This window comes from Haliotis asinina, chromosome 13 (genome assembly GCF_037392515.1).
Source record: "Haliotis asinina isolate JCU_RB_2024 chromosome 13, JCU_Hal_asi_v2, whole genome shotgun sequence".
Classification (NCBI taxonomy): domain Eukaryota; kingdom Metazoa; phylum Mollusca; class Gastropoda; order Lepetellida; family Haliotidae; genus Haliotis; species Haliotis asinina.
The window spans coordinates 29,671,667-29,695,057 of NC_090292.1; the positions used below are offsets into that span (position 1 = coordinate 29,671,667).

Sequence of the window (23,391 nt, forward strand, 5' to 3'; positions counted from 1 at the left end):
TCAAGACCTACAATACATGTTGATCCAGGTGAGGACACTGAAGTAGATGTTATGTCTGCCTTCTTCACAACCTTGGGAAAGAGTACTGGATTTTACATACTCTTAAAATCTAGTGTTGCATTCTGACCTGGTCACATTTTCTACAAACAAGATATTTTGTGTTAATATTTAATAGTTTGGTTGTTTCTAACATGAAAAAATGTGATATTATTCAAATTCTCATCGAGCAGGACACAATGGGATTTGACTGTACTGAAGTTTCAGGCATAAATACTGTATTTGCAAATTTCACATCAGAATTAGTCATTGAGGAGCATGCTGTCGGTTTCTGACTTACGGGTGTCCATTACTGGGTCGATACATGTCTTCATGGCATTCTCAAGAACTATACTCAACAGCAATTTGAAATATGTTCCTTGAAGAACACCCGATGAGCTAGTTCATACAACATGGACGTCTGACAATCCGATCCAATGCGGGTAGAAGCATGGTGTCTTTGGTTTCCTTAGCTCCAGATGTTTAAATATTGACACATTCATACCAATGAGATCGCGCTTATCGACCTGGTAATATATCTTGGGGGTCGTTTGAAGGCTTTGGTGACTGGAGGTTGCAAGTTCTGACTGTATGATTTCAAACAACGACAAAAACAGTTCACATGACTTAACTCGGTGACGAATCATTGTATTAACAACAATGACGGGTTTCTTGGTATTTGCACTGATTTATCCTCAGCTAGTATCAGCAGGCTCTCACAGTATACACGTGTGTCGGGGTGTATGTGCAAAGACGTCGTCGTGTGTGTTTCTCCAACAAGAAATAATGACCTTTGCCTGTCACAGACCTAATCATTATCGCGGGGAAAATGGCGAGATTTTGACAGTAAGTGTTTGGAAATCTTTTGTTATCGATATATAAATATATAGTTTTATTACATCTACTGGAAGCTGTCTAAATCGGCGCTCATTGAGACTGGAGAAATAATCCGGTTTAGACAATGTGTCGGATTGTAGAGCTGGTGATAAACGTACAAGCCGAGAACGAGACTGAGATTTTACGCCACTGTTGACAACTTGCCGGATTGGACAGATGTTAGTTACTACAGCTTCTACTGTAATTACATAAAAGTGGACAGTCAAATGATCCTAACAACTCTCGAGGGATATCAATTTTAAGCACATTAAGTAAAACAATTTTCAATTACTTCAATAATATGTAACCGACTAAGAATGTGAACAGAGATATTTGATAAAATTGTTGAATCGAAAGCTGGATTTAGACACGAGTATTCTACTACTGATAACATGTTTATTTTGAGGGCATTAATAGAGAAACAAATAACAAAGAAAAGAAAGAAATTATATGCATCGTTCATAGACTTTACGAAGGATTTTGATACGGTAGGGCGAGCAAAAGCATGGAAAATATTCTTCCATATTTTTTATACCAAAATATTACCGATCCTAACAAACGGATGTGAAATTTCGGGACAATAATAAAAACGAATAATAGATAATAGCTTGTAAGAGATTTCTGCAGCTGGCAATCAAGACACCAAACTATGCTGTCTTTGGAGAATGTGGACGCTTCCCTCTATTTGTTAACACTTTAGACACTTTAGATAGAGTCATCAAATACTGGCTTAAAATAAACAGAATGCCTGACCTCAGATGTGTTAAAAATGTTACAAAGTGTCACTTCTTTAGATAGAGTCATCAAATACTGGCTTAAAATAAACAGAATGCCTGACCTCAGATGTGTTAAAAATGTTACAAAGTGTCACCTCTTTAGATAGAGTCATCAAATACTGGCTTAAAATAAACAGAATGCCTGACCTCAGATGTGTTAAAAATGTTACAAAGTGTCACTTCTTTAGATAGAGTCATCAAATACTGGCTTAAAATAAACAGAATGCCTGACCACAGATATGTGAAAAATGTTACAAAATATCACTTCTCTATGATACTAATGAAAACGTAAACTGGGTTACCACGGTAAGAAACATTTTATGTTAAAATGAATGGATTAATGTATGTATGGCTAAATCAAGGGGTGCAAACCATAAACTTATTTCTGCAGGAATTTCAACAAAGAATGAAAGATGTATTCATATCAGATTGGGTTAATTGGAATTGGTATCGAGCGAAAAAACAGGTTGTGTAAATTATGTAAATCGATAGAGATAGAGGATGAATACCATTTTCATTTGGGTTGCCGATTACGCTCACACATTAGAAAACAATATATCGATGTGAGGACAATATTAAAAAATAATGTCATTTAAAAATTAAACTATTATTAGAAATGTCTCAATGTATTTACATCATGCAATGAATTTGAGAACTTATTCCCACACACATAAATCATTGTACTAATGTGATACTACACATATGAATATGCATATTTTACGCATGCGCACTGTGCTAATATACTGAACATGAATTCTATGTTGAAACAGGCCGTCGGCCTGAATATCGGGTTATTATTATACTGAAATAAATCAATAAGTATCACATAATTTATCACCTGTGAAGTGATGTTTCAAACGGAATGTATTATATGGTGTTGTTTTATATGATACTTAAAGATAAACTGTTACCAATATTTGAATGTGCACTAAAGAAATTCTCTGTCACAATTTTGTGACCAGGGTTAAATTATTCAGGAATTTTGCAAAGTTTTATGATACAATCTTGGATGCTTAATACGATTCAAGGCGTAGACATAACTCTGACAGGACTGTGATGGGAGTCTTCTTTGCGCTCATCTGTTTATGAACATTGCCCAATCATTCCTTTTTCATACGCTTATGACATAGTTAATTTTAGGATGAAACAATGGTTAACGATCATAGCGGAAGGTGTATTGCCGCTATTGTTTTGCCAAGCTGGAACTTATGTTAACTCGTAAATCATTAAATCGTTGTCATGAAAATAGCTTTAAAAACACCTAGGACGTATGTTTTCCCGGAACAGAAGAGGTTTGATAAACTGGAATATCCTTCACTTTGGAAGCTTAAAGCCTTACATGGAACCAAAAATATAGCATACTTTATTATTAATTATCACGATTATCATTTATTCATGATATAATATATTATATATATAATATATATTGCCGATTATGAAAAAGCAAATAAACAAAATTACAGGAATACAATCGCAAATCAAAAAGTGCAACATTTTATACTTGGGTTTATTACAATCGAAACGAATAACCCGCGATACCAAAACCAGTCAGAGCGAAGACGTCTTTGACTGGTTCATTTGCCGATATGCTCAAGGCCCTGTTTATGGTGTATAAGCTGACAGGTGTTAAGTTCAAACTGCGGTCAATGATTGAAGTTGTGTCTTGGATACTGTCATTAACACAAGCAAACACATAGGTGTCTATAAAACAGACACTGAGTTTTGACCGTGACACGGTTTACTTTTCACAATCAATATGTTTTTTCACATACAGTACATTATATAGTATTTGATGTTTGTGTACACAACCAAGATTAGACAACTTCTGCTCACCACCTTATGATCCGGGCATCTCGCTTCAAGCTGTGCGAACTTATTCAATGTCGCTGCGCCATGTGCGCAGCGCAGCACAGCTGTTGAAACTACTTTTCACCCCAGGTGGGGTGAAAGTGGTGAATCTTTTGAACTGTCATTTCGCGGGATTTTTTCATTGCGTTATTTTATAAGTTTACAAGTTGAACTTGCAATTTTGATAATTTGCTACTGTAAGTCCATATTTTGCATGTTAGCTTTAAGGAACTTGTGTTTGAACGTTTATGACATGACAGTTCTTATATGTATGCATTTAATGTTTCACTTTTCTTTTCATGTGTATTACGAAAACACGTTTGGTTGAATTCATTTATATATTATAAATAACATACATTTTTTGTTTCTGGCACCAATAGTATTCCAATCCAAGTCTGGCATCATATAAAGAAATGGAGTGTCTTCAGCCCTGCACATCTGTTTTGGTACGCTCTACAAGGAAGGCGCAAGCAGGCAAGAAAAAGATGGCACCAGACACTATGAACACAAGTAGAATTCGTAGTCAAATCAGCCGTGATAAACCGACAGGAGAGAAAATCAGACGTAGCCATTTTGAACCACAGGGCAATGTTCAGACACAAAACGTGAAGAGATTGGAAACAGGGGAAGGTGGACCGGATGAAACTTCATCGCCACTCAGCAAACGAGGATACCAGGAGACCAAACCCAGCACGTCACCACGCAACAATTTCAACCAGCATTCACAGATTACGAGAATAACTAGGGGAGGGGTGAATGAAAGCAGAACTACTTTAACACCACACAGCAATTTCAACCAGCATTCTCAGACTAAGGGAATAACCAGAGAAGGGGTGAATGAAAGCAGAACTACTTTAACACCACACAGCAATGTCAACCAGCATTCAGGTGGGGTGAATAAAACTCCACTCAGATCAACACCAACCTCCAGGGTCCCCAACCAGGATTCCAGGGAGAAGGCGGCAAGTAGAAGAATGAATGAAACCCAACCCAGAGCAACATCTCCCAGGTCTGTCAAACAAGAAACGAAGAGTAGTGTGACAGGGAGAAGAATAGGAAAGAAAGAATCAAAAACTAACCCACCTCAAGGCACCCGTGTACGTATGAAGAATAGAAGCAGAAAGAAAGCAGATCAATTTGGAACCAACAATACCCCCAAACTGGAATCGAAGACCCAAAACATTAAAAAAAACACATCCAAATCACAATCCAGCGTGATTTCGCTCACAAACAGCGGAAACGAAAGAAACAATGAAGGCAATAAGGTCAATAAGGCAAAGCAAAAGATTCATCCACGTAAGCTGAAGTTTTCTGCTTTCATAAATCAAAATTGTATCAACATAAACTAAAATATGTCATGTGTGCATATACGCATATTTCCCCAGTACCAAGACTGCTTTTGTGGTGTAGTGGTTAGATACTTTGCCCTGTCGGGGGTTCGATTGCTGCCCGTGTCTTACCAAAAGACGTTAACATATGGTACTTACAGTTCCATGCCTGGCACTCGGCACTAATAGGTACAACAAGGACTGGTCCTCTCGGAGACAGTATGATGGGTCTTGGTAGGGTCTTCATGCTTAACTGCGGCATGGTATCGCAGTGACCTAGCAGTATAAAACAAGAAGCCACACGCAGACACATATGCACGTCGTCATGGGAGAGAAATATTCTTAAGCACGACGTTATACCCCATTTAACCTCACCTCCTTCAGTAACAGGCAGTGGAGGCACAAGCTGAAACAACTAGAATTACGATGAGTGCATGTTCCCTTGCCCAACTGTGTGGTTCTTTGCACAAGTGCAGGTCATCCGCAAAAGATGGAAACTTGCCTTTTTTTCACACCCTCACACTGCATGACATTCATATTTCAAACTCATGCTTGTCATAAAAGGCGACTCTGCTTGTCGTAAGAGGCGACTAACGGAATCGGGTTAAATTAACTCACTCACTCTAAGTAATCATGTCTACAAATTAGAAGCAAGCATTGAATATAATTTGTAGACGATTAATGTGTGAATTCTCTCATATGAATATTTATTTTCCATTTATTTGCTCAGTTCTTTGATTGTCATTCCGGTAATACAGTTCTCTACCAATTTTGAAGGGCGACCGGACTATGATACGTTGAAAGTAGGAAAGACAACGGTTGCTCTGAAGAGGTATGCCGTAAAAAAGACATGGAAGAAAGCTTTGGAACAATGCCAGTCTGATGGAGGAACACTTGTCAAACTGAACACACACCAGAAGTACAGATCGGTTTCGACTAAATATGCATTCTTTAGTAAGTGCGTTTATTCAACAATGCAACGAACTGACAAATAGCTCCATATAAACAACCGACAGACATATATCTTTTGTTTGTTAACGTGTTTTTTGGTGATTGGTAAAGCCCCTATTCTTTCTATCCGACTGAGGCAGGGCCAGACAATCCTGTGATTCGTTCTGGAAAATATGAAGACGTTACTCCTGTATTGTACACTCTCCACTAGCTTCCGGTCGAGTTGTGAATCACGTTTAAACTCTTATTTCTTGTTTTTTGTTATGTAACTGAAGCTGTACCTTCTTATCTGTCCAATATTCTAATTGTACACTCATTCCCGCCGATCTCTCCTCTCATAAAACAAGAACATGGGTCTTTTTTCACAAAGAAACCTCTTCTAAGGTTAATTAACCCCTATTCTTTAAAGGTTACATGCAACCAAACAATCAAACATAATTAAACACAACTATCACTTATTCATGACATATTATATAATAATGTGCATTGGTGACTATGAAAAAAATTATAAGCGTAAAATCGCAAATCAAAAGTGTAATATTTTGTACTTGAGTCTGCTATGCTATAAGCGAAGGTCCCGGGATACCGAACCCAGTCAGGGCTGTTGGGTGCACACTAAAGTGTAACGATATCTTTTCATTGGTTGGCTCACTTGACGATACACTTAGCCGACTCTCTGCTTATGGCGTATAAGCCCGATAGGCGTCATTGATTGACGTTGTGCATTGCATATTGTCATTAGCAGACAGGCTGGCAGACTTATAGGCGTCTCTAAACCAGACATTGAGTTTTCTCTGTGACAGAGGCTGCTTATGAAAATCAACATACTTTCGTTTTGTGTAACGAGTAGATTATTTACTTGTTTGCGTACTCAACCATGATTAGACTACTGCTCACGACCTCATACTCGGGCATGCATAATGTTTCAAGCTCCGCGAAACTGTTCACTGCGCACACGTATGGGCGCAACGCATCACAGCTGTTGAAACTACTTTTTCACCCAAGTGCCGATTTCGCGTGCTTTTTTAATAGTCTTTTTATAGGCAGTATTGGCATTTTTGAAGATTTGTTTCGGTAAGTGCATACCGAAAATTTTTTTAAAGGTATCAATATCTGCAAAGTTGTGTTTTACGTTGCATGTGACCTTTAACATTGCACTAAGGTTAGACTTAGTTAACATTAGTGCAATGTTAAAGAATGGAGGCTAAGGTTAACCTTAGTAAAGGTTGCTTTGTGAAAGGAGCCCCTGTTTTATGTCCCAAAAGTAAAGACGGTGCAGTATGGAAACAGGTCCTTTGTCCATGCACAGTCTCCCGCAGAGCATCAGAGACTGTTGTGACATTTAGGTCCAATATAAAACTGTAACTGTAGCTCTTTGCCTTATTGTCATTATACCCTCACGTGTATCACTTGTGCGATCTAAACTTGATTATGGTTCTATCGTATATGGTGCAGCCTGTCAAAGCAACCTACAACTACTTGATTCTGTAAACCAGGTCTATGGCTTTGTCTTAGGTCTTTTAGAACTTTTCCTGATAATGATAAGCCTTCTCTTAACCAACGCCGTGTAAAACTATCTTTACAATATGTCACAGAATTAAGTGATTTATTGCTGCTGCGTTGAACTGAAAAGTAAAGCTCCTTCCCGACTTCTTTCTTCTCCTTGGCAGTTGGTTGGGCCAAAGATCGACTTTACATTAACTAGATTTTTAAAATCGGAAATTAATGAATTACAATATAAACAAGAATGTAACCAATTAAAAAGTAAATATAGCAATCAATTACACTCCCTTATTTACAGATGGGTCCAAGGACGGTGACGCAGTACCTTGTGACGATGTGACGTTAAATAGCATTATATTTATGCTTTTCGAGCACGTTTAGACATGGATATATGCCTGGTTTTATTGTTATGTTTTACAGATTAAAAATTATATGCAGCAGGGTTCATCATCAGCTCAGGCCCTTGCCCCTTCAACAGGTAGGCAAGACAAGACTTCTACCAAGTAACGCTGCCTAGTCAATCTCACCAAGAACTGTCCGGAGACTCCCCAACAGTGCAGCCTTCTGCATTACCCAGAGTGTCAGAAGGGTTGTGCTTCCGGTGGAGAAAGCGGACACTCTCCTGATCTGTGCCAGGAGTTCAGGGGGTACCAAACCACGGGCACCGAAAACAACGGGGAGTCTGACGACAGTGTACTCGGGATGCAAGCGAGACATTTCAAAGGCGAGGTCCACATATTTATCATGCTTTTCTTGAATCTTGCCAGTCACATTGCTGTCAAAAGGGACAGTAAATTCAATGATATAAATAGATTCATTATCCTTTATCAAAAAGGACAAGATCAGATTTGTTGGCAAGAATTCTTCTGAGGCTGTATATGGGCTTATTCCACCAACGCCCTGTTCAGGGTCGTACCATGGATGGACGTCGGAGTCAAAGCCACAGGCATGGCAAAGAGGATAGTAGAAACAACGAGCCATGCCATCATGTCTTTTAAGATATGCTGTTTGAGCAGAGGAAGGGCATCCACTGACAAGGTGTTGAAAGTCTCTGCAAATTCATTACACAATCGCCATTTCATGTTAACATTTTGTTTTAGAATCACATTTATACGACTGCGAGCGTTAGGTGACTGGTCCTGAGCAGCAAATGTGAAGCCCTCAGTTTCACATTTGAGACCAGCCATCGTCATCCAGGAGAAGGAGTCGGTTGGATTGCTATTCTGTTCCACACACTGCATGTACACACGATGCAATGGCTTCTCATACAGCTTCTCCACAAAAGGAGCGACTCTGAGCAGAGCTGGTGAAGAGCTTCACCCGGTTTACTCCCATTGCTGCACCGTCCAGCAGTACATCGTCATCAACAAAATCAACCTCAAATTTCAGATTTTATCCAACGACCTTGGCATGTTTAAAATAGCTTTAGAATTCCTTGCTGTCAACTCAGTGGATGTTTTGTTTTGTCCAATCAACTGCTCCAAAGGCATAGAAAAGGACTGGCACAGCAAAAGTATTGCTGGCTTTGACCATGTTTTGAGCATTTAGCTCTGAGCTCCAGATTTTTCAAAGGGAGGTTTGTACTTGGTCCGAAGTTTGTCTTGAATCTGGGCATTCTGGATCTTGTCTCAAATTTGCATTATCAGTACCGTTTTCTATTTTCTGACACGTGTTTGCAGAGACGTTTGGGACTTGGGACGTTAAGAATTTTATGACTTAAAAATGACACTAATGTCCAAAAATGAAATCCATCAAACCGTGTTATGAAATTTGTGGCATAAAATGTGCTTTCAGTGAAATTTCTTGTTGTTTCCATGATTTTGTTGATGCTTTTGAGTATTGTTTTGGTATTTCAATTTTCCAAAACTTAAAAATTCAAGATTTTAATCGTTCTTACGAGTATTTTCTCGTAACTTCAATTATTTTTTAGTTGCTTGCTGCCTCGGGTATTTTCTCATTCTTTTAATTTTGTTTTCGTTGCTTCAGTTATTTTGTCGTTCGTTCGAGTATTTTCCGTTCATTCAACTTTCTTTCAAAAATTTAAAGTTACGAGAAAATAACAAAAACAAATCAGCCAAACGCCAAAACACACGAAGCACCGCAAGTATTTAAGCAAAGAGAAATACTCCCAACAGATTTATCGAAGCAACGAGTAATTGATCGATGCAACGAAAAACTAGCAGAAGCATCGAGAGAATATTCGGAGCAACCAATATGTTATGCCACAGGAGTGGCACCGTTAGGATGAATGAATGTGGTTTAACGCCGCATGTGGCAACGTTACACTTTCCTACCGAAGATGTGATTTGAATTCTAAATGCGCATTGTTTTGGACTGAAAGTTACAGGTTTGTGATCTAAAATGTATACATTGATATAAGGGTAGGTTTATATGCCATCACCCGTGAATGTCACGGGGTAAAATAGGCCTTGCCATAAATGTCGACTGTGTTTATCGTAACAGGCGTTTACGGGATTGGGTGGTAAGGCTCGCTGACTTTGTTGACACATGTCATCTGTTCCCAATTGCACAGATTGATGATTATGTTGTTGATCACTGTATTGTCTGGTCCAGACTCGATTATTTACAGACCGTCACCATATAACTGGAATACTGATGAGTGCGGCGTAAAACTGAACTCACTCATTTATATACCGTCCCTATTATTTCAGAATCTCACTGGATTGGCTTAAATGATCTCCATGACAACGATACCTTCTTCTGGACTGACGGTGAACCTCTGACATTCACTAAATGGCAGAATGGCGAACCTCATCACATTAATGGGGCGGGGGACAAGGAGAACTGCGCTGATCTTTCTGTAAGCTTCTTCAAAGGTCAGGGCTGGACTGACCAACCATGTGATAAATTATTTCAGTTCATTTGTGAATTATAACTTTATTGATATCCGTATCTCTTGGTATTGAAATTGTCAGAAAAATTATTTTTGAAGTTGTAATGTAGAGAGGACATTCTTAGCCAGACAACAAGTCGTAACATGTGATACTTCTAACTCAACTTCTACTTCAACTACAGTTTATCTTACAAGCTACTGGGGTAGCTTTCGGAGACAATAATCCGAAGATCTGATCATATGGTATCTGTGACATTGCTATATGATCTTACGATGGGTACAAGGTCAACACTAGTTATTCCTCTTGGATCGTGGATCCTAATACATACGGTCCAAAACCAGCAACTCTGATGTCTAACGGGATCGATGTGTCAGGTTCTTTGATTCTTTCATTTATTACCTCCCTTTGCTGGCTCCGCCTCCTCGCAGTAGCCAATCAGCCGGCCGCCGTTATAACCGAGCTTGCCAGTGTCAACAAAGGTAGAGGTCGCAACTGCGAAAGTTTGCTCGCAGTGCGTCTCAGATTTTAGGGAAATCATACAAACAAATTGACAGGTCCGAAACTTTAAAACAACATATGCAAGAACTCTTTCTACGTCTTCCAGAGAACCTCTGCATGGTTTCTGTTGCCAAGTGTAATCGGTTAGATAATTCAAAAAACGAAAGTGATTGGTTCGCTCAACTTCCCAGCGTAGACACCTGACTGGGTCAAAAGACAGGTAAGGGAGGTAATAAATTTATCTGGCAGAGCCGTAGATGCGTCCAGGGTATAGTAGAGACTTATCGGAACGTATACCCTGGAGATATCGAGGATGTTCTTACAGTGGGTTCAAGGTCAACACCAGCTATTCCTGCTGGACATGTACTTAGGTCCCTGTGCTTTTGTTTTGTAAACTTGCTGTCATCGATTATTACGAGACAACTCAGTGAATACCAAAGAAGCGTTAAGATTGACAAGGTCTGCCAATCCAAGCTTAGTTTTCGAGTATGACATAACTCACCTGGCATCAACTGACAGTTTTACTGACATAATCGCTAGAACTCGTCTTTGGAATCGTCCCCCAACAGATGACATTAGTAGGTTTAGGGTTCAGGTGACTCATCTGTGTTCAGAGCGTTAACTAGGGCGGTGGGATAGTCTAGTGGTTAGGGCGTTCGCTAGTCAAGCCGACGACTCGGGTTCACTTACCCACATGGGTACAGTGTGTGTAGCCTGTTTCTGGTGTTCCCGGTCGTGATATTGCTGGAATATTGCTAACAGCGCCGTACTACATTCACTCACAAGGAGACTTAGTCACTCATTGTCAATAAAGGTGTGTCGTTAAATATTAACTCACTCACTCAATAAACGAGTCCAATTGCTGTCGCCGCTATGTGTGTGTGTTTTGTTTTTTTTTGGTTTTTTTGTTGTTGTTTTTTTTGTTTGTTTGGGGTTTTTTGTTTTTGTTTTGTGGAGTTTTGGTGGTTTTTTTTTGTCTTTTGGTTTTTTTTGTCTTTTCTTTTTTTTTAATTTAATTAGCAAATTTATTATTTGTATAGTTGGACAATGGTACCAACCTGCCCCACATCCATAATCATGCATAAACAGTCAAATAACCCACAAAGTATATTTGTTACAGCTAAGCTTTAAGGTAATCGATCAGTTTGACGATTTTACTTTTTCCGGTAACAAAACCCAACTTTTCAGTTCAACTTAATGTAGTTTGGTAAGCAATACCTGAATATTAGCACATCAGCAACCCATGTTTGTCGTAAGAGGCGAGTCACGGGATCGGGTGGTCAGGTTCGCTGACTTGGTTGATACAAGGCATCGGTTCCCAATTGCTCAGATCGATGTTCATGCTGTTGGTCAGTGGGTTGTCTGGTCCAGACTCGATTATTTACAGACCGCCGCCATATAACTGGAATATTGCTGAGTGCTGACAATCCATTTCTCAAAAACACGTCTGTCGGTAACCACCTTTCAACTTCACATGCCAACAACATCTTCTCCTTATCTACTTCTGCTACTTAGTCTGGATCAATGAGTCGTTGTCATAACATTTTCCTACAGTCCACCCAACAGAGCCTCCCAGCAACCTGTTCCTCTGCCACTGACACATCCATCATGCACCTGTTCCCTTCAGTTGCCCAACTTGTACTCAACCGCGAAGTTCTCAGTCTGTAGCCAGTGTTGTTTGGACAAATGTGACACAGACCCTTAAAGCTTGCAGCTTGCAGCATGCCCTGTCACCTTATTGTGAAACGTAATAACTGATCACTTTTTAATTACATTTAATGCACGTTTGACATGACTGGCTAGGAGCATCCAGTGTACATGTGCATAAATATGCCTTCGCCCATACCCACTGGTTGATGATATCAAAACAATGCACAAAGCCCACGGTATAATGCCTGCGACACCTTCCATTTGCATAATGCTCACCATCACCACCACCATCACCATCACCGTCACCGTCACCATCACCATCAGCACCACCACCACCATTACCATCACCATCACCACCACCATCACCATCACCATCACCATCACCACCATCACCACCATCACCATCACCATCACCATCACCACCACCACCACCATCACCATCACCATCACCATCACCATCACCATCACCACCACCATCACCATCACCACCACCATCACCATCACCATCACCATCACCATCATCACCACCACCACCATCACCATCACCATCATCACCACCACCACCATCACCATCACCATCACCATCACCATCACCATCACCCCCACCACCACCACCACCATCACCATCACCATCACCATCAGAAAATAATGCATGCAGCCTTTTCTTTAAATATGCTTCCTTTGATAAATATAACTGGCTTGAAACAATGACATGAATCATAACAACATTTACATGCATCTTTATGCCAATGAGATGAATCATTACAGTGACAGGAATCTTTACAACAATTACATGAATCTTTACTACAATGTCAATAGTAACACAAAGACTATATGAATCCTTACAAAGATGACATGAATCTTACAACAATGCCATGAATCTTCACAACGAGGACGTGATACTTCACACAGATTACATGAATCTTTACAAAGATGACATGAATCTTACATCAATGCCATGAATCTTTACAAAGATGACATGAATCTTACAATGCCATGAATCTTACAACAAGGATGTGATACTTCACACAGATTACATGAATCTTTACAAAGATGACATGAATCTTACATCAATGATGTGAATCTTCACAAAGATGACATGAATCTTTACAACAACGCAGTGAACCTTGTATTGTTTAATGAGTGTGTTCATCATCTAACAATGCTGATATTCTTTACGAACTTACTGTGATAATGCACAGGATGCTTAATGTACGAAAATCTCTCACCGATTTCAGCCCTTGTGTTATACCCAGCTGAAGACAATTGCATACGTGTCTGATGCGTTAATGCACTATAGGTGATAAATTGATCTGTTCCTCAATTCTCTTATAAAATGCTTCCGGCATGCTTCCACAACTGCTTCTAGCGCCTTTAAGACGTGTTTTAATACTCCTCAGTAGGTCTGCCTTTGTGTCGAGTCCCAGTCGATGCTGAAAAAGGGAAGGGGCGTCAGAGGATAAGTGTATGAGTGGGTGAGTGTAGTTTTACGCCGTTTTTAGCAATATTCCAGCAATATCACACAAAAAATGGGTTTCACATATTGAACCCATGATGGGTAATCGAACCCGGGCCTTCTGCGTGTCGAGCGAACGATGCCAGGGCGGGTGCTCCAGAAATAAAGGCTTCACACTCTGTGCTCATGTGAGGAATCGAACCCGGGACTTTGCAATTGCTCATGCTGTTGATCACTGGTTTGTCTGGTACAGCCCCAATCACTTACAGACTGCCGCCACATAGCTTGGATATTGTTGAGTGCGGTGTTAAACAACAAACAGCCAACCATACTGCTCCTGGTTGTCAGGGCCGGGGAGATATGATACTTACAGACTGAAAAGCTGTATATACGGCTTTGAGGGCGGGATATTTCAATCCCTGGAATCGTTGTCCGGCGCCGTGGAGGATGTGTGCGCCATCTTTCAGAGCTGGCGGACATCGAGATCGTGGTGTTGGATATTGACAATGATGTGACCTGTAGTTCCACTCACACGAACATACGTACACCTTTTCTGTAAAGAAGAATTTGCAATTGGTACTTGTATGTCTCAACTTTTACCCATTTGTGTTCAGTCTCTCTACCCATTTATGAATACTTTCACCCATGAACACATATCGTGTATCTGTCCATCAAACCATGTTTTCATTAATCACCGCATTTTGCATCATTTGATACAACTCATATGTCAATTTGTCCATGTGCGTGTTCACCTATCAACACATCTGTAGTGTCCATTACTCGACGTATCTGTCCAACAGTCGACACATCTTAAGCGTCCATATAGCAGCGTATCTCATGTGTTATTTGTCGACGAATCTGTCTATCCACCAACATTTTATAAGTCATATAATAGAGTTTGGGGCACTTTCCCCATTTCAAACAGCCTGATTTCGGCAATATATATCCTAGCTATCACTGTATTTTATTTTGTCGTTTCGTGTAATCTGTGCTTCGCGGCGTTATCACAGGGTAAAAAATAGTGACGTCTCCCAGACTTGAGTAAGATTAGCCTCCCTTTGTTAAAGGGCAATAACTCTATCGGGTGGACCGCAAGGTAAGTTTATTGATGACAGTTGTCAGTGACAATAAGTGCTGGCAGTTTCTATTTTGTCAGTATTCTGCTACACTACGAAAGGTTTTACGTAGAGCGAGTGAATTACGTTTTACGCCGCTTTCAACAATTATTTAATAATATGACGGCCCGAGACACTAGAATTGGGCCTCGTACATTGTACCCGTATGGAGAATCAAACCGGGTCTTTTGATAATGAATTAACCACCAGGTCCAAACGTTGACGCAAGAGTCCATTCATCAATGCAAATAGTCATCCATAAACGCAAATGTCCATACGTTTTTGTATGTGCCCATTCATCATCACAAATGTTCATCAATCAACACACCTGTCCATCATCACAAATGTTCATCAATCAACACACCTGTCCATCATCACAAATGTTCATCAATCAACACACCTGTCCATCATCACAAATGTTCATCAGTCAACACACCTGTCCATCATCACAAATGTTCATCAATCAACACACCTGTCCATCATCACAACTGTTCATCAGTCAACACACCTGTCCATCATCACAAATGTTCATCAATCAACACACCTGTCCATCATCACAAATGTTCATCAATCAACACACCTGTCCATCATCACAAATGTTCATCAGTCAACACACCTGTCCATCATCACAACTGTTCATCAGTCAACACAACTGTCCATCATCACAACTGTTCATCAGTCAACACACCTGTCCATCATCACAACTGTTCATCAGTCAACACACCTGTCCATCATCACAACTGTTCATCAGTCAACACACCTGTCCATCATCACAAATGTTCATTCATCAACACACCTGTCCATCAATCATACGTCAACACAGATCTTTCACACATCAAGGAAGGTTGTCTTAATGCAACCATTATTTCTTTCAATCAATTACGACACAATTTCAATCATATATTGTCCCGAAATGGAAAGTATTGTCCCGAAAGGTTTTCATACCTGGTTCAAAATAGAAATATATGTTGATGAGGTCTTGGTCACCAAGCAACAGTTTGGGAAGATATTCCTTGAAATAGTTTATTATCTTCTCCAGCCATTGGTGCTCTCTCAGTCGTACAAGATCCATCAGCATAACGCCAGAGTTGAGTCCTGCAAGGATATCAGAGGATATCAGAGGATATCAGAGGATATCAGAATCAGAAGGGACCATCCCAACCTTTATAGTTTGCAAACAGTCTGTTTATTCGAAAAAGGTGTGCTTTGCTATATTTGGAAATAAGTTCAATCAAAATAATCTGGTGGACAGGACCCGTAAGCATACGGAGTAGAATAGGCCTTCAGCAAGCCATGCTTGCCACAAAGGGCGACTTTACTTGCCATGAACGGTGACTGTGCTTGTCATAAAAGGCGACTAGTGGGATCGGGTGGTCACGCTCGCTGACATGGTTGACACATGTCAACGGTTACCAATTGTGAAGGTCGATGCTCATGGTGTTGGTCACTGGATTGTCTGGTCCCGACTCGATTATTTACAGACCACCGACATATAGCTGGAATATTGCTGACTGCGGCGTAAAACTAAACTCACTCACTCAGGTGGAAAAACTGGATCACGGACAAAATATTTGGGAAACAACCGTCTCCTTTCAGACAAAGACGATGAATATCCCGCACCGACAGTGAAAGATAATTTATCTGTAACAACAACTGCTTCACGGTCGTAAGAATACGAGATTCCTACAAGTATATGGTTAAGTGATAAGACACTGAGGGTTTGTAAACAACACAAGTCAAATGTTACCAAGATGTATGTCAACAAGACATAAATGGCAGTATAGTTTTGTTTTGAGAGAACATTTTTTAAAATCCCTTTACATCCATGCCTGTATAGATGTTGGGTAGTTCATCGGTAAAGCGTTCGTTCGTCACGCCGAAGACCCAGGTTCGACTTTCAACATGGGTACAATGTATGAAGCCCATTTCTGACATCCCCCGCCGTGACATTGTTAGAATAATGCTAAAAGCGGCGTAAAACTAAATTCACTCACTCGTACATGTGTAGCAGTGACAAACCCATCTACATAATATTGGAATGAGTAGTTTGATAATGCTACCCTCAATGACATTCACGCAATATAGCGGCGGCTAACATCAGTGGATTGTCTGAACCAGTCTATGATTTGTAAGGACTGCCGGCATATAATCGCAATATCGCCAAGAGCAGACTTAATCCTCAAATACCGAACCAACAAAAACGTTATAGAGTAACCAATGACCATCATCCAACCCCGGATTAACCGGCAACAAAAGAATCTAACCGAATCGAACCAACAAAAGCCCTTAAATGTAACGGCGTTAACATCTGACCTACAACCTCTGACCTACAACCTCTGACCTACAACCACTGACCTACAACCTCTGACCTACAACCTCTGACGTAAACGAGACAATTACCTAGTTTTCCATAGTATGGAGTCTTTGCAATCCTCTTGTACCAGTCGTACGTGATGTCTTCCGATTCTTGAACTAGCGCAGCTATATGAGACTTGTTAAAATGGTCAAACTGGCCCCATAGATTATCCACGGGACTGAGGAATATGACATCCGTGTCCACGTAGATGAGCCTGGTGACGTTTGGTATTATGTACTGAAAAAATACGAATCTGAGCATGATGTTCTGATTGTATTAGCGCCCTTCTGTTATTTTCAATGTACCCCATTTGCAGCGAGTAACATTTTCCATTTTACCCGCTGGGAATGCCGAACTGTGCGCATTTATGGGGTTCTTAGTGTTAGTCATTTTTAATCACCTAATAATAGTTGAGTCACGTGTGGTGTACGGAAATTGCCAATGTTTTGCGTATGCAGATCGATGGAATTTGTTTTTCTCGTCGTCTGGTAGAGTCTATGTCATCTGAAATCCAGTACTGCCTAACTCCGGTACTTCTTAATATGATTTGATACTTGTGCTTCAAACTTATCATCGAGGTATTTGGTAAGATAAATTCATCCGCCACACCACTCCAATCTCTGCACTTACCGGCAAAAACAGCCTTTGAGATGAACACGGCAAAAACATGTTCCTCCATTCATACGAGCCAAGTGGAAATGTCGCATTGTAGACGTGGAACTTGAACTGCTTTCTATATATTTCCGGTAAGGACTTGATCTGTAAAGCATATGGCCATGGGTCTTATACCTTGAACTGCTTTCTAAAATGTTCCGGTAAGTTCTAAATCTGTAAAACTTATACCTTGAACTGCTTTCTAAAATGTTCCGGTAACGACTAAATCTGTAAAACTTATACCTTGAACTGCTTTCTAAAATGTTCCGGTAAGTTCTAAATCTGTAAAACTTATACCTTGAACTGCTTTCTAAAATGTTCCGGTAAGGACTAAATCTGTAAAACTTATACCTTGAACTGCTTTCTAAAATGTTCCGGTAAGGACTAAATCTGTAAAACTTATACCTTGAACTGCTTTCTAAAATGTTCCGGTAAGTTCTAAATCTGTAAAACTTATACCTTGAACTGCTTTCTAAAATGTTCCGGTAAGGACTAAATCTGTAAAACTTATACCTTGAACTGACTTCCATATACCGTGCCGGTTATGACTTGATCTGTAAAACATATGGCCTGTAAAATCTTATACTTTCAGCTGCCTTGTATATTGAATGACAAACCAGTTAAATAAGCAATATTAAACTCATGCGGGATTGTTTATCTCTCTGAGCGGTGTGTAAGATGATACATTGTTATTTTGTAAAATGTAGCTAATTCCTTAATTGTTTATCTAGTGAACTTAAGAATAACGGCCGATTAACATGAAACAGAAATAAGTTTCCTTAGGTAAGAGACAAGACCATTTGCACGGTAAAAGTATTTATAACAATATACTTTGACTAAATTTATGCATCAATACTGAATGCCAGGTCACTCTGTGAACTGATGCAGTGATTAGGCTGCATAAACAAATTAAAAGTTTCTCGGGCACGGTTTTTTTTCAAAAGTGACGAAATCGGTAGAACTTTTTAAAAAATTTTTGATAGAGAAAACGTGGCGAGCGAGGAACACATTTTTATTTCTTTCTCTCAGAAATACAGCTTGGAAATTTTAGCACCTGCCTATGGGTTCAACCTCGTTCTTATAATAAACATATTGGCTCGACCGGGACGCGCAAAGTCAAAATTAATTATCTAAAATGACAATAAAAATTGTTACGCGCACAAATAAAAGTGACTAGCCGATGCCAGAGAAACATTTCCCTTTTTTATTTAGCCTTTTGTATCTCAAAAGTCAACCACAAGAAAAGGTCAGCATGCCTATATAGCTAAAACATACTGACACCGATATGTGCGCATAGTGACAGGAAACGTTTTGCATGCACAATAAATGCAAGCGTTAAATAATCATCAGGACTGTCAGCTAATTAGAGCATCACAGACTATGTAAAACTAGCATGTAAATCTGAAACTATTTTATTTAGGAAGGCAATACAATATACAAACAAGCTATAGGTCGCCAAATGCACACGGTAGATCACTATACCATGGAGACTTACAGTGATTTAGCTACCTGCATTGATCCTAATTGGATTTACACCATCCGGGATCCCTTCAGCCGCTGGCGATTCTAGGAAGATGCTATCAGAGGTTTACAGTAAGAAATTTAAAAATCTGGTAAGTTTAAAGATAACTTCGAAGGTTTGGGGACTTATGTATCCCCCCCCCCCCCCCCCCCCCCCCCCACACACATGTGCACGGTATGGCGATATATTTGATATATCTGAGAACTGAACATACAGTCACTACCCATCCGAACTTTCCGTTCGGGACGTTCACCTTCCCCCAGAATATTGTATGTTAAAAAGTATAGGACAGAAATATCATACGAACATGATCACATAGAGGCTGTTGTGAAGGGGTATCGCTAAACACGTGGAATGTGACGTGACGAGAAAACAGCAGGACAGACTTGACCAGAACTTTGACTTCTTCAAGCCCCTCACCGCATGAGGCCAGGGCTAGATGTATTCCTTCTGGACTGTCGAACAAGGGAAAACAACATTTATATCTACTGTCACCACTACGGATGTTGAGTATGACGGCGTTTTTTAAATAATCGAGTCTGGTCCAGACAATCTGGTGACTGACATCATGAGCATCAATCTATGCAAATGGGATACAGTGTGACCAAGCTAATCCTGATGCTCTTTTGACAAGCATGTGTTTATCAACTACAACGCGGTTCTTCACAAGTGTTTCCTTAGGTGGATACAGATTGTGTGAGTGAGTGCGTGAGTGAATATGGTTTTACGCCGTTTTTGCAATATATCAGCAATATGACAGCAGGGAAACCTTCTGTGGCAATGTGTGGAATCGAACCAGGGTCGATTAAAAGCCGACGAGAATACGTCTAAATCACTGGGCCACCGCACCGCCGCGGAAACAGATTGACATCTTAGATTTTAAGAAAGATCGTCACGGATCGCAACCTTCGAGAAGGTGGTCACTCGTTCGGGGCGAGTTTCACTCAGTCAGGTATACTCCAGGATTAAACAAAGTATCCACTTGAAATTGCGCAACGTCTGATAAAAAGGGTCACAAAGAATTTTCAAATATTACTTTCTGAAAACTATCCCTAAACCACTACAAACCTACTCTCCAAAACACAACCGTGAAAATACATCACCGTAGGATAATATTTCTTGGTGGCACCACTACCGTCTAATATGGGGGGAGACTTTCTTCTGTCTAGCAGTGTATGTGAATTTTGAGTGTACTGTACTGGCCCGTGAAGATCCGAGTTAGAACTGATCTTCAGTAACCCATGCTTGTCGTAACAGACGACTAATAGGATCGTGTAGTCAGGCTCGCTGACTTAGTATCCCAGTTGCGCAGATCGATGCTCATGTTGTTGATCACTGGATTATCTGGCCCAGACTAGCTTACTTACAGACCGCCGCCTTATCGCTGAGTCCGGCGTTACACTGCAAACAAACACGACATAAAACCTACCTGACCTGTTTGGAGTCTCCCGTCTCGTGGTTGGACGTGAATGAGAACCTGGATGTTCAGAAAAGTGAATTAATGAGAACTGGCTGAAGGGTTTTTCACGTACATCAAGGCATGTGGATCTGATGGCCGATGAAATAGATAGATAGATAGATAGATAGATAGATAGATAGATAGATAGATAGATAGATAGATAGATAGATAGATAGATAGATAGATAGATAGATAGATAGATAGATAGATAGATAGTTTGACAATTTAGTATTATTGTTAACAGTTTTGCAATATAGTACTGTCATCTATCAGTTTGGAAATACAGTACTGTCATCAATAAGTTTGACAGTTTAGTATTATCATTCATCAGTTTGGCAACACAATACTGTCATCTATCAGTTTGGCAATATAGTACTGTCATCAATCACTTTGACAGTTTAGAATTATCGTTAATCAGTTTGGCAACATAGCACATAGCACGATCTGTAAATAATCGCGTCTGGACCAGACAGCCCAGTGATCAACAGCATGAATATCGATAAGCTGGAAACGATGACATGATTGTGTCAACAAAGCGAGCCTGACCACTCGATTCAGTTAGTCGCCTGTTACGAATAAGGGGTTTCCATAACATATATATACTTACATGGGTGTTGTTTTATAATTTCCTAAATATCTCTCAGCCACAGCTTTGCCGCTTTCGGACATGCTAGAAATGAGGATTGAAAATATGAAAATAACAATGTAACAACAATAATATTAATAATGGTGATAATACCTCTCTTCTCTGAGCTTCATTGTGACCTTATCCTTTCCAATAAACCTATATGCTGCCTCATAGGTATCCAAGTCATAAAAGGGTGTGACCTCAGAACGGCTCCACATCATAACGCCTGCACCTCGTATCGTCTGACCTCTAAACGCTTGCAACTCGTATCGTCTACACCTCATAACGCCTACACTTCGTAGCGTCTACACCTCATAACGCCTGCACCTGGTAGCGTCTACACCTCATAGCGCCTGCACCTTGTATCGTCTACACCTCATAACGCCTGCGCCTCGTATCGTCTACACCTCATAACGCCTGCAGCTTTGTGAAAAAATCAGCAAGGGAAGATCTCAAAGTCTGTCTGGATGACATCTGGTTAGAGTTCTACACCAATTATTTCTAACAGATTTTAAACAGCGCATTCAGGATTGTGCATCTCCTCAATGACATAATGACGTTCTCCAGAAACCCAACTTAAGAACATACATGTACTCAACTTTGACCATGGTACCATTTTCTCAACTGAATAAACGATAAACCCTTTGCACAAACTCTCATCAGATTTTGCTGTACCTATCACCAGCTTGGAATAGAAACAGAAAGACATCATAACGAAGACGAAGGGGAATGAACGTGTTTCTGCTATGCAAAATGATGATTAATCCGTATAGAAAATGGAAATCACTTTGGATTGATTTGTAATGCTTCTTCACCACTGAGGATAACATATATCGATTGATATTATTAAACATGTTTTCAATTTATGTCAACGCAATCTGCCGTGTGTCAATTCTCAAAACAGCCACTGTTTGCGTTAGAGCCCAGAATGTCACTTAAATATGCGTGATATATATCATGTTAGTCCTGCATTTATTATATGTTCTGTAAATTGTATGTTTATTGGTATAAATGCATACACAGAAACACAAGTCCTTTCACTGGCAGTGTCCTTTAAGAAATTAAATAACATAAGATAAGTCTACATGAACTTGGTCTTCTTGTGACCAAAGAAAATGCTACAGGATACATTCTGCCATCTACCAGACAATGAACGATGTACGCCTGCAGCCACAAGCAGAAAAACCCGAAGATAAGTAAGTCATGTTTACATGTATTGAGTATAAAGTATTTGATGATTTAATGTATAGCATCTTTGAAAGAAAAACGTTCATTTATACTGTTGTCGTAGACACGTATGTTGTGGAAGCTTTTTGGGTTTTTTATTTGTTTTTGTTTTTTCTTGTTTTTTTTTGTTTTGTTTTTTGGGGGTTTTTTTGTTTTTGTTTTTTTGTTTTTGTTTTTGTTTTTTTGGGTTTTTTTTTTTTTTTTTTTTTTTGGGGGGGGGGGGGGCGTGCGTGCGTGCGTGTGTGCGTGCGTGTGTGTGTTTTGATCTGTGAAATCGCCCAGTGCAGGTTCGGATCGCGTTGTTAAACGATGGCCAACTCTGTGTTGATAAGTGTGTTATGAACATAAATCTCTGTATGAGCGTACACGTATGTCTACACGTGCTTTGTTATGTATCCCGCAAAACAATAACGGGCTAGGAAGTAAAAAATATGTTTCTAGACGTCAAAAGGCATTAACATTATTTTTAGAGCCTTACAATTCCACTGAATCGTATCATGTGTAATCATTGGGTTTTCACAGCTGATTTATCACACCCATGTGTGTAATGCACCAACACAATGCAGTTTTATAGATTTCATGAATAAATTTGTTTCATATCTACTCACACGGGTCTTCTAGTTGTTTCAACATGAGACTCGATGAACCACCTG

General features: G+C 39.9%; 1 protein-coding gene across 1 annotated transcript; it reads right to left on the minus strand.

Annotated features, from left to right (window-relative positions):
• Nucleotides 1–13,607: 13,607 nt before the first annotated feature.
• Nucleotides 13,608–21,795, minus strand: LOC137259497 (glucoside xylosyltransferase 2-like). Its single transcript, XM_067797137.1, has 8 exons — nt 21,623–21,795; nt 20,854–20,901; nt 19,732–19,879; nt 17,879–18,007; nt 17,293–17,485; nt 15,838–15,987; nt 14,149–14,330; nt 13,608–13,754 (listed from the first exon to the last, which is right to left on the minus strand). The coding sequence occupies exons 1-8, from the start codon at nt 21,793–21,795 to the stop codon at nt 13,608–13,610; spliced, it is 1,170 nt and encodes a 389-aa protein (XP_067653238.1).
• Nucleotides 21,796–23,391: the final 1,596 nt, after the last annotated feature.

What these genes read in the sequence shown, in the direction of transcription:
- LOC137259497 (XM_067797137.1), bottom strand. Translation starts at nt 21,795, where the DNA reads ATGAGGTGTAGACGATACGAGTTGCAAGCGTTTAGAGGTCAGACGATA. An exon ending in GGAGACTCCAAACAGGTCAG is followed by an intron (nt 19,880 to 20,853) that starts GTAGGTTTTATG and finishes CTTGTTCGACAG; the next exon opens with TCCAGAAGGAATACATCTAG. An exon ending in TCCATACTATGGAAAACTAG is followed by an intron (nt 15,988 to 17,292) that starts GTAATTGTCTCG and finishes ATATCCTTGCAG; the next exon opens with GACTCAACTCTGGCGTTATG.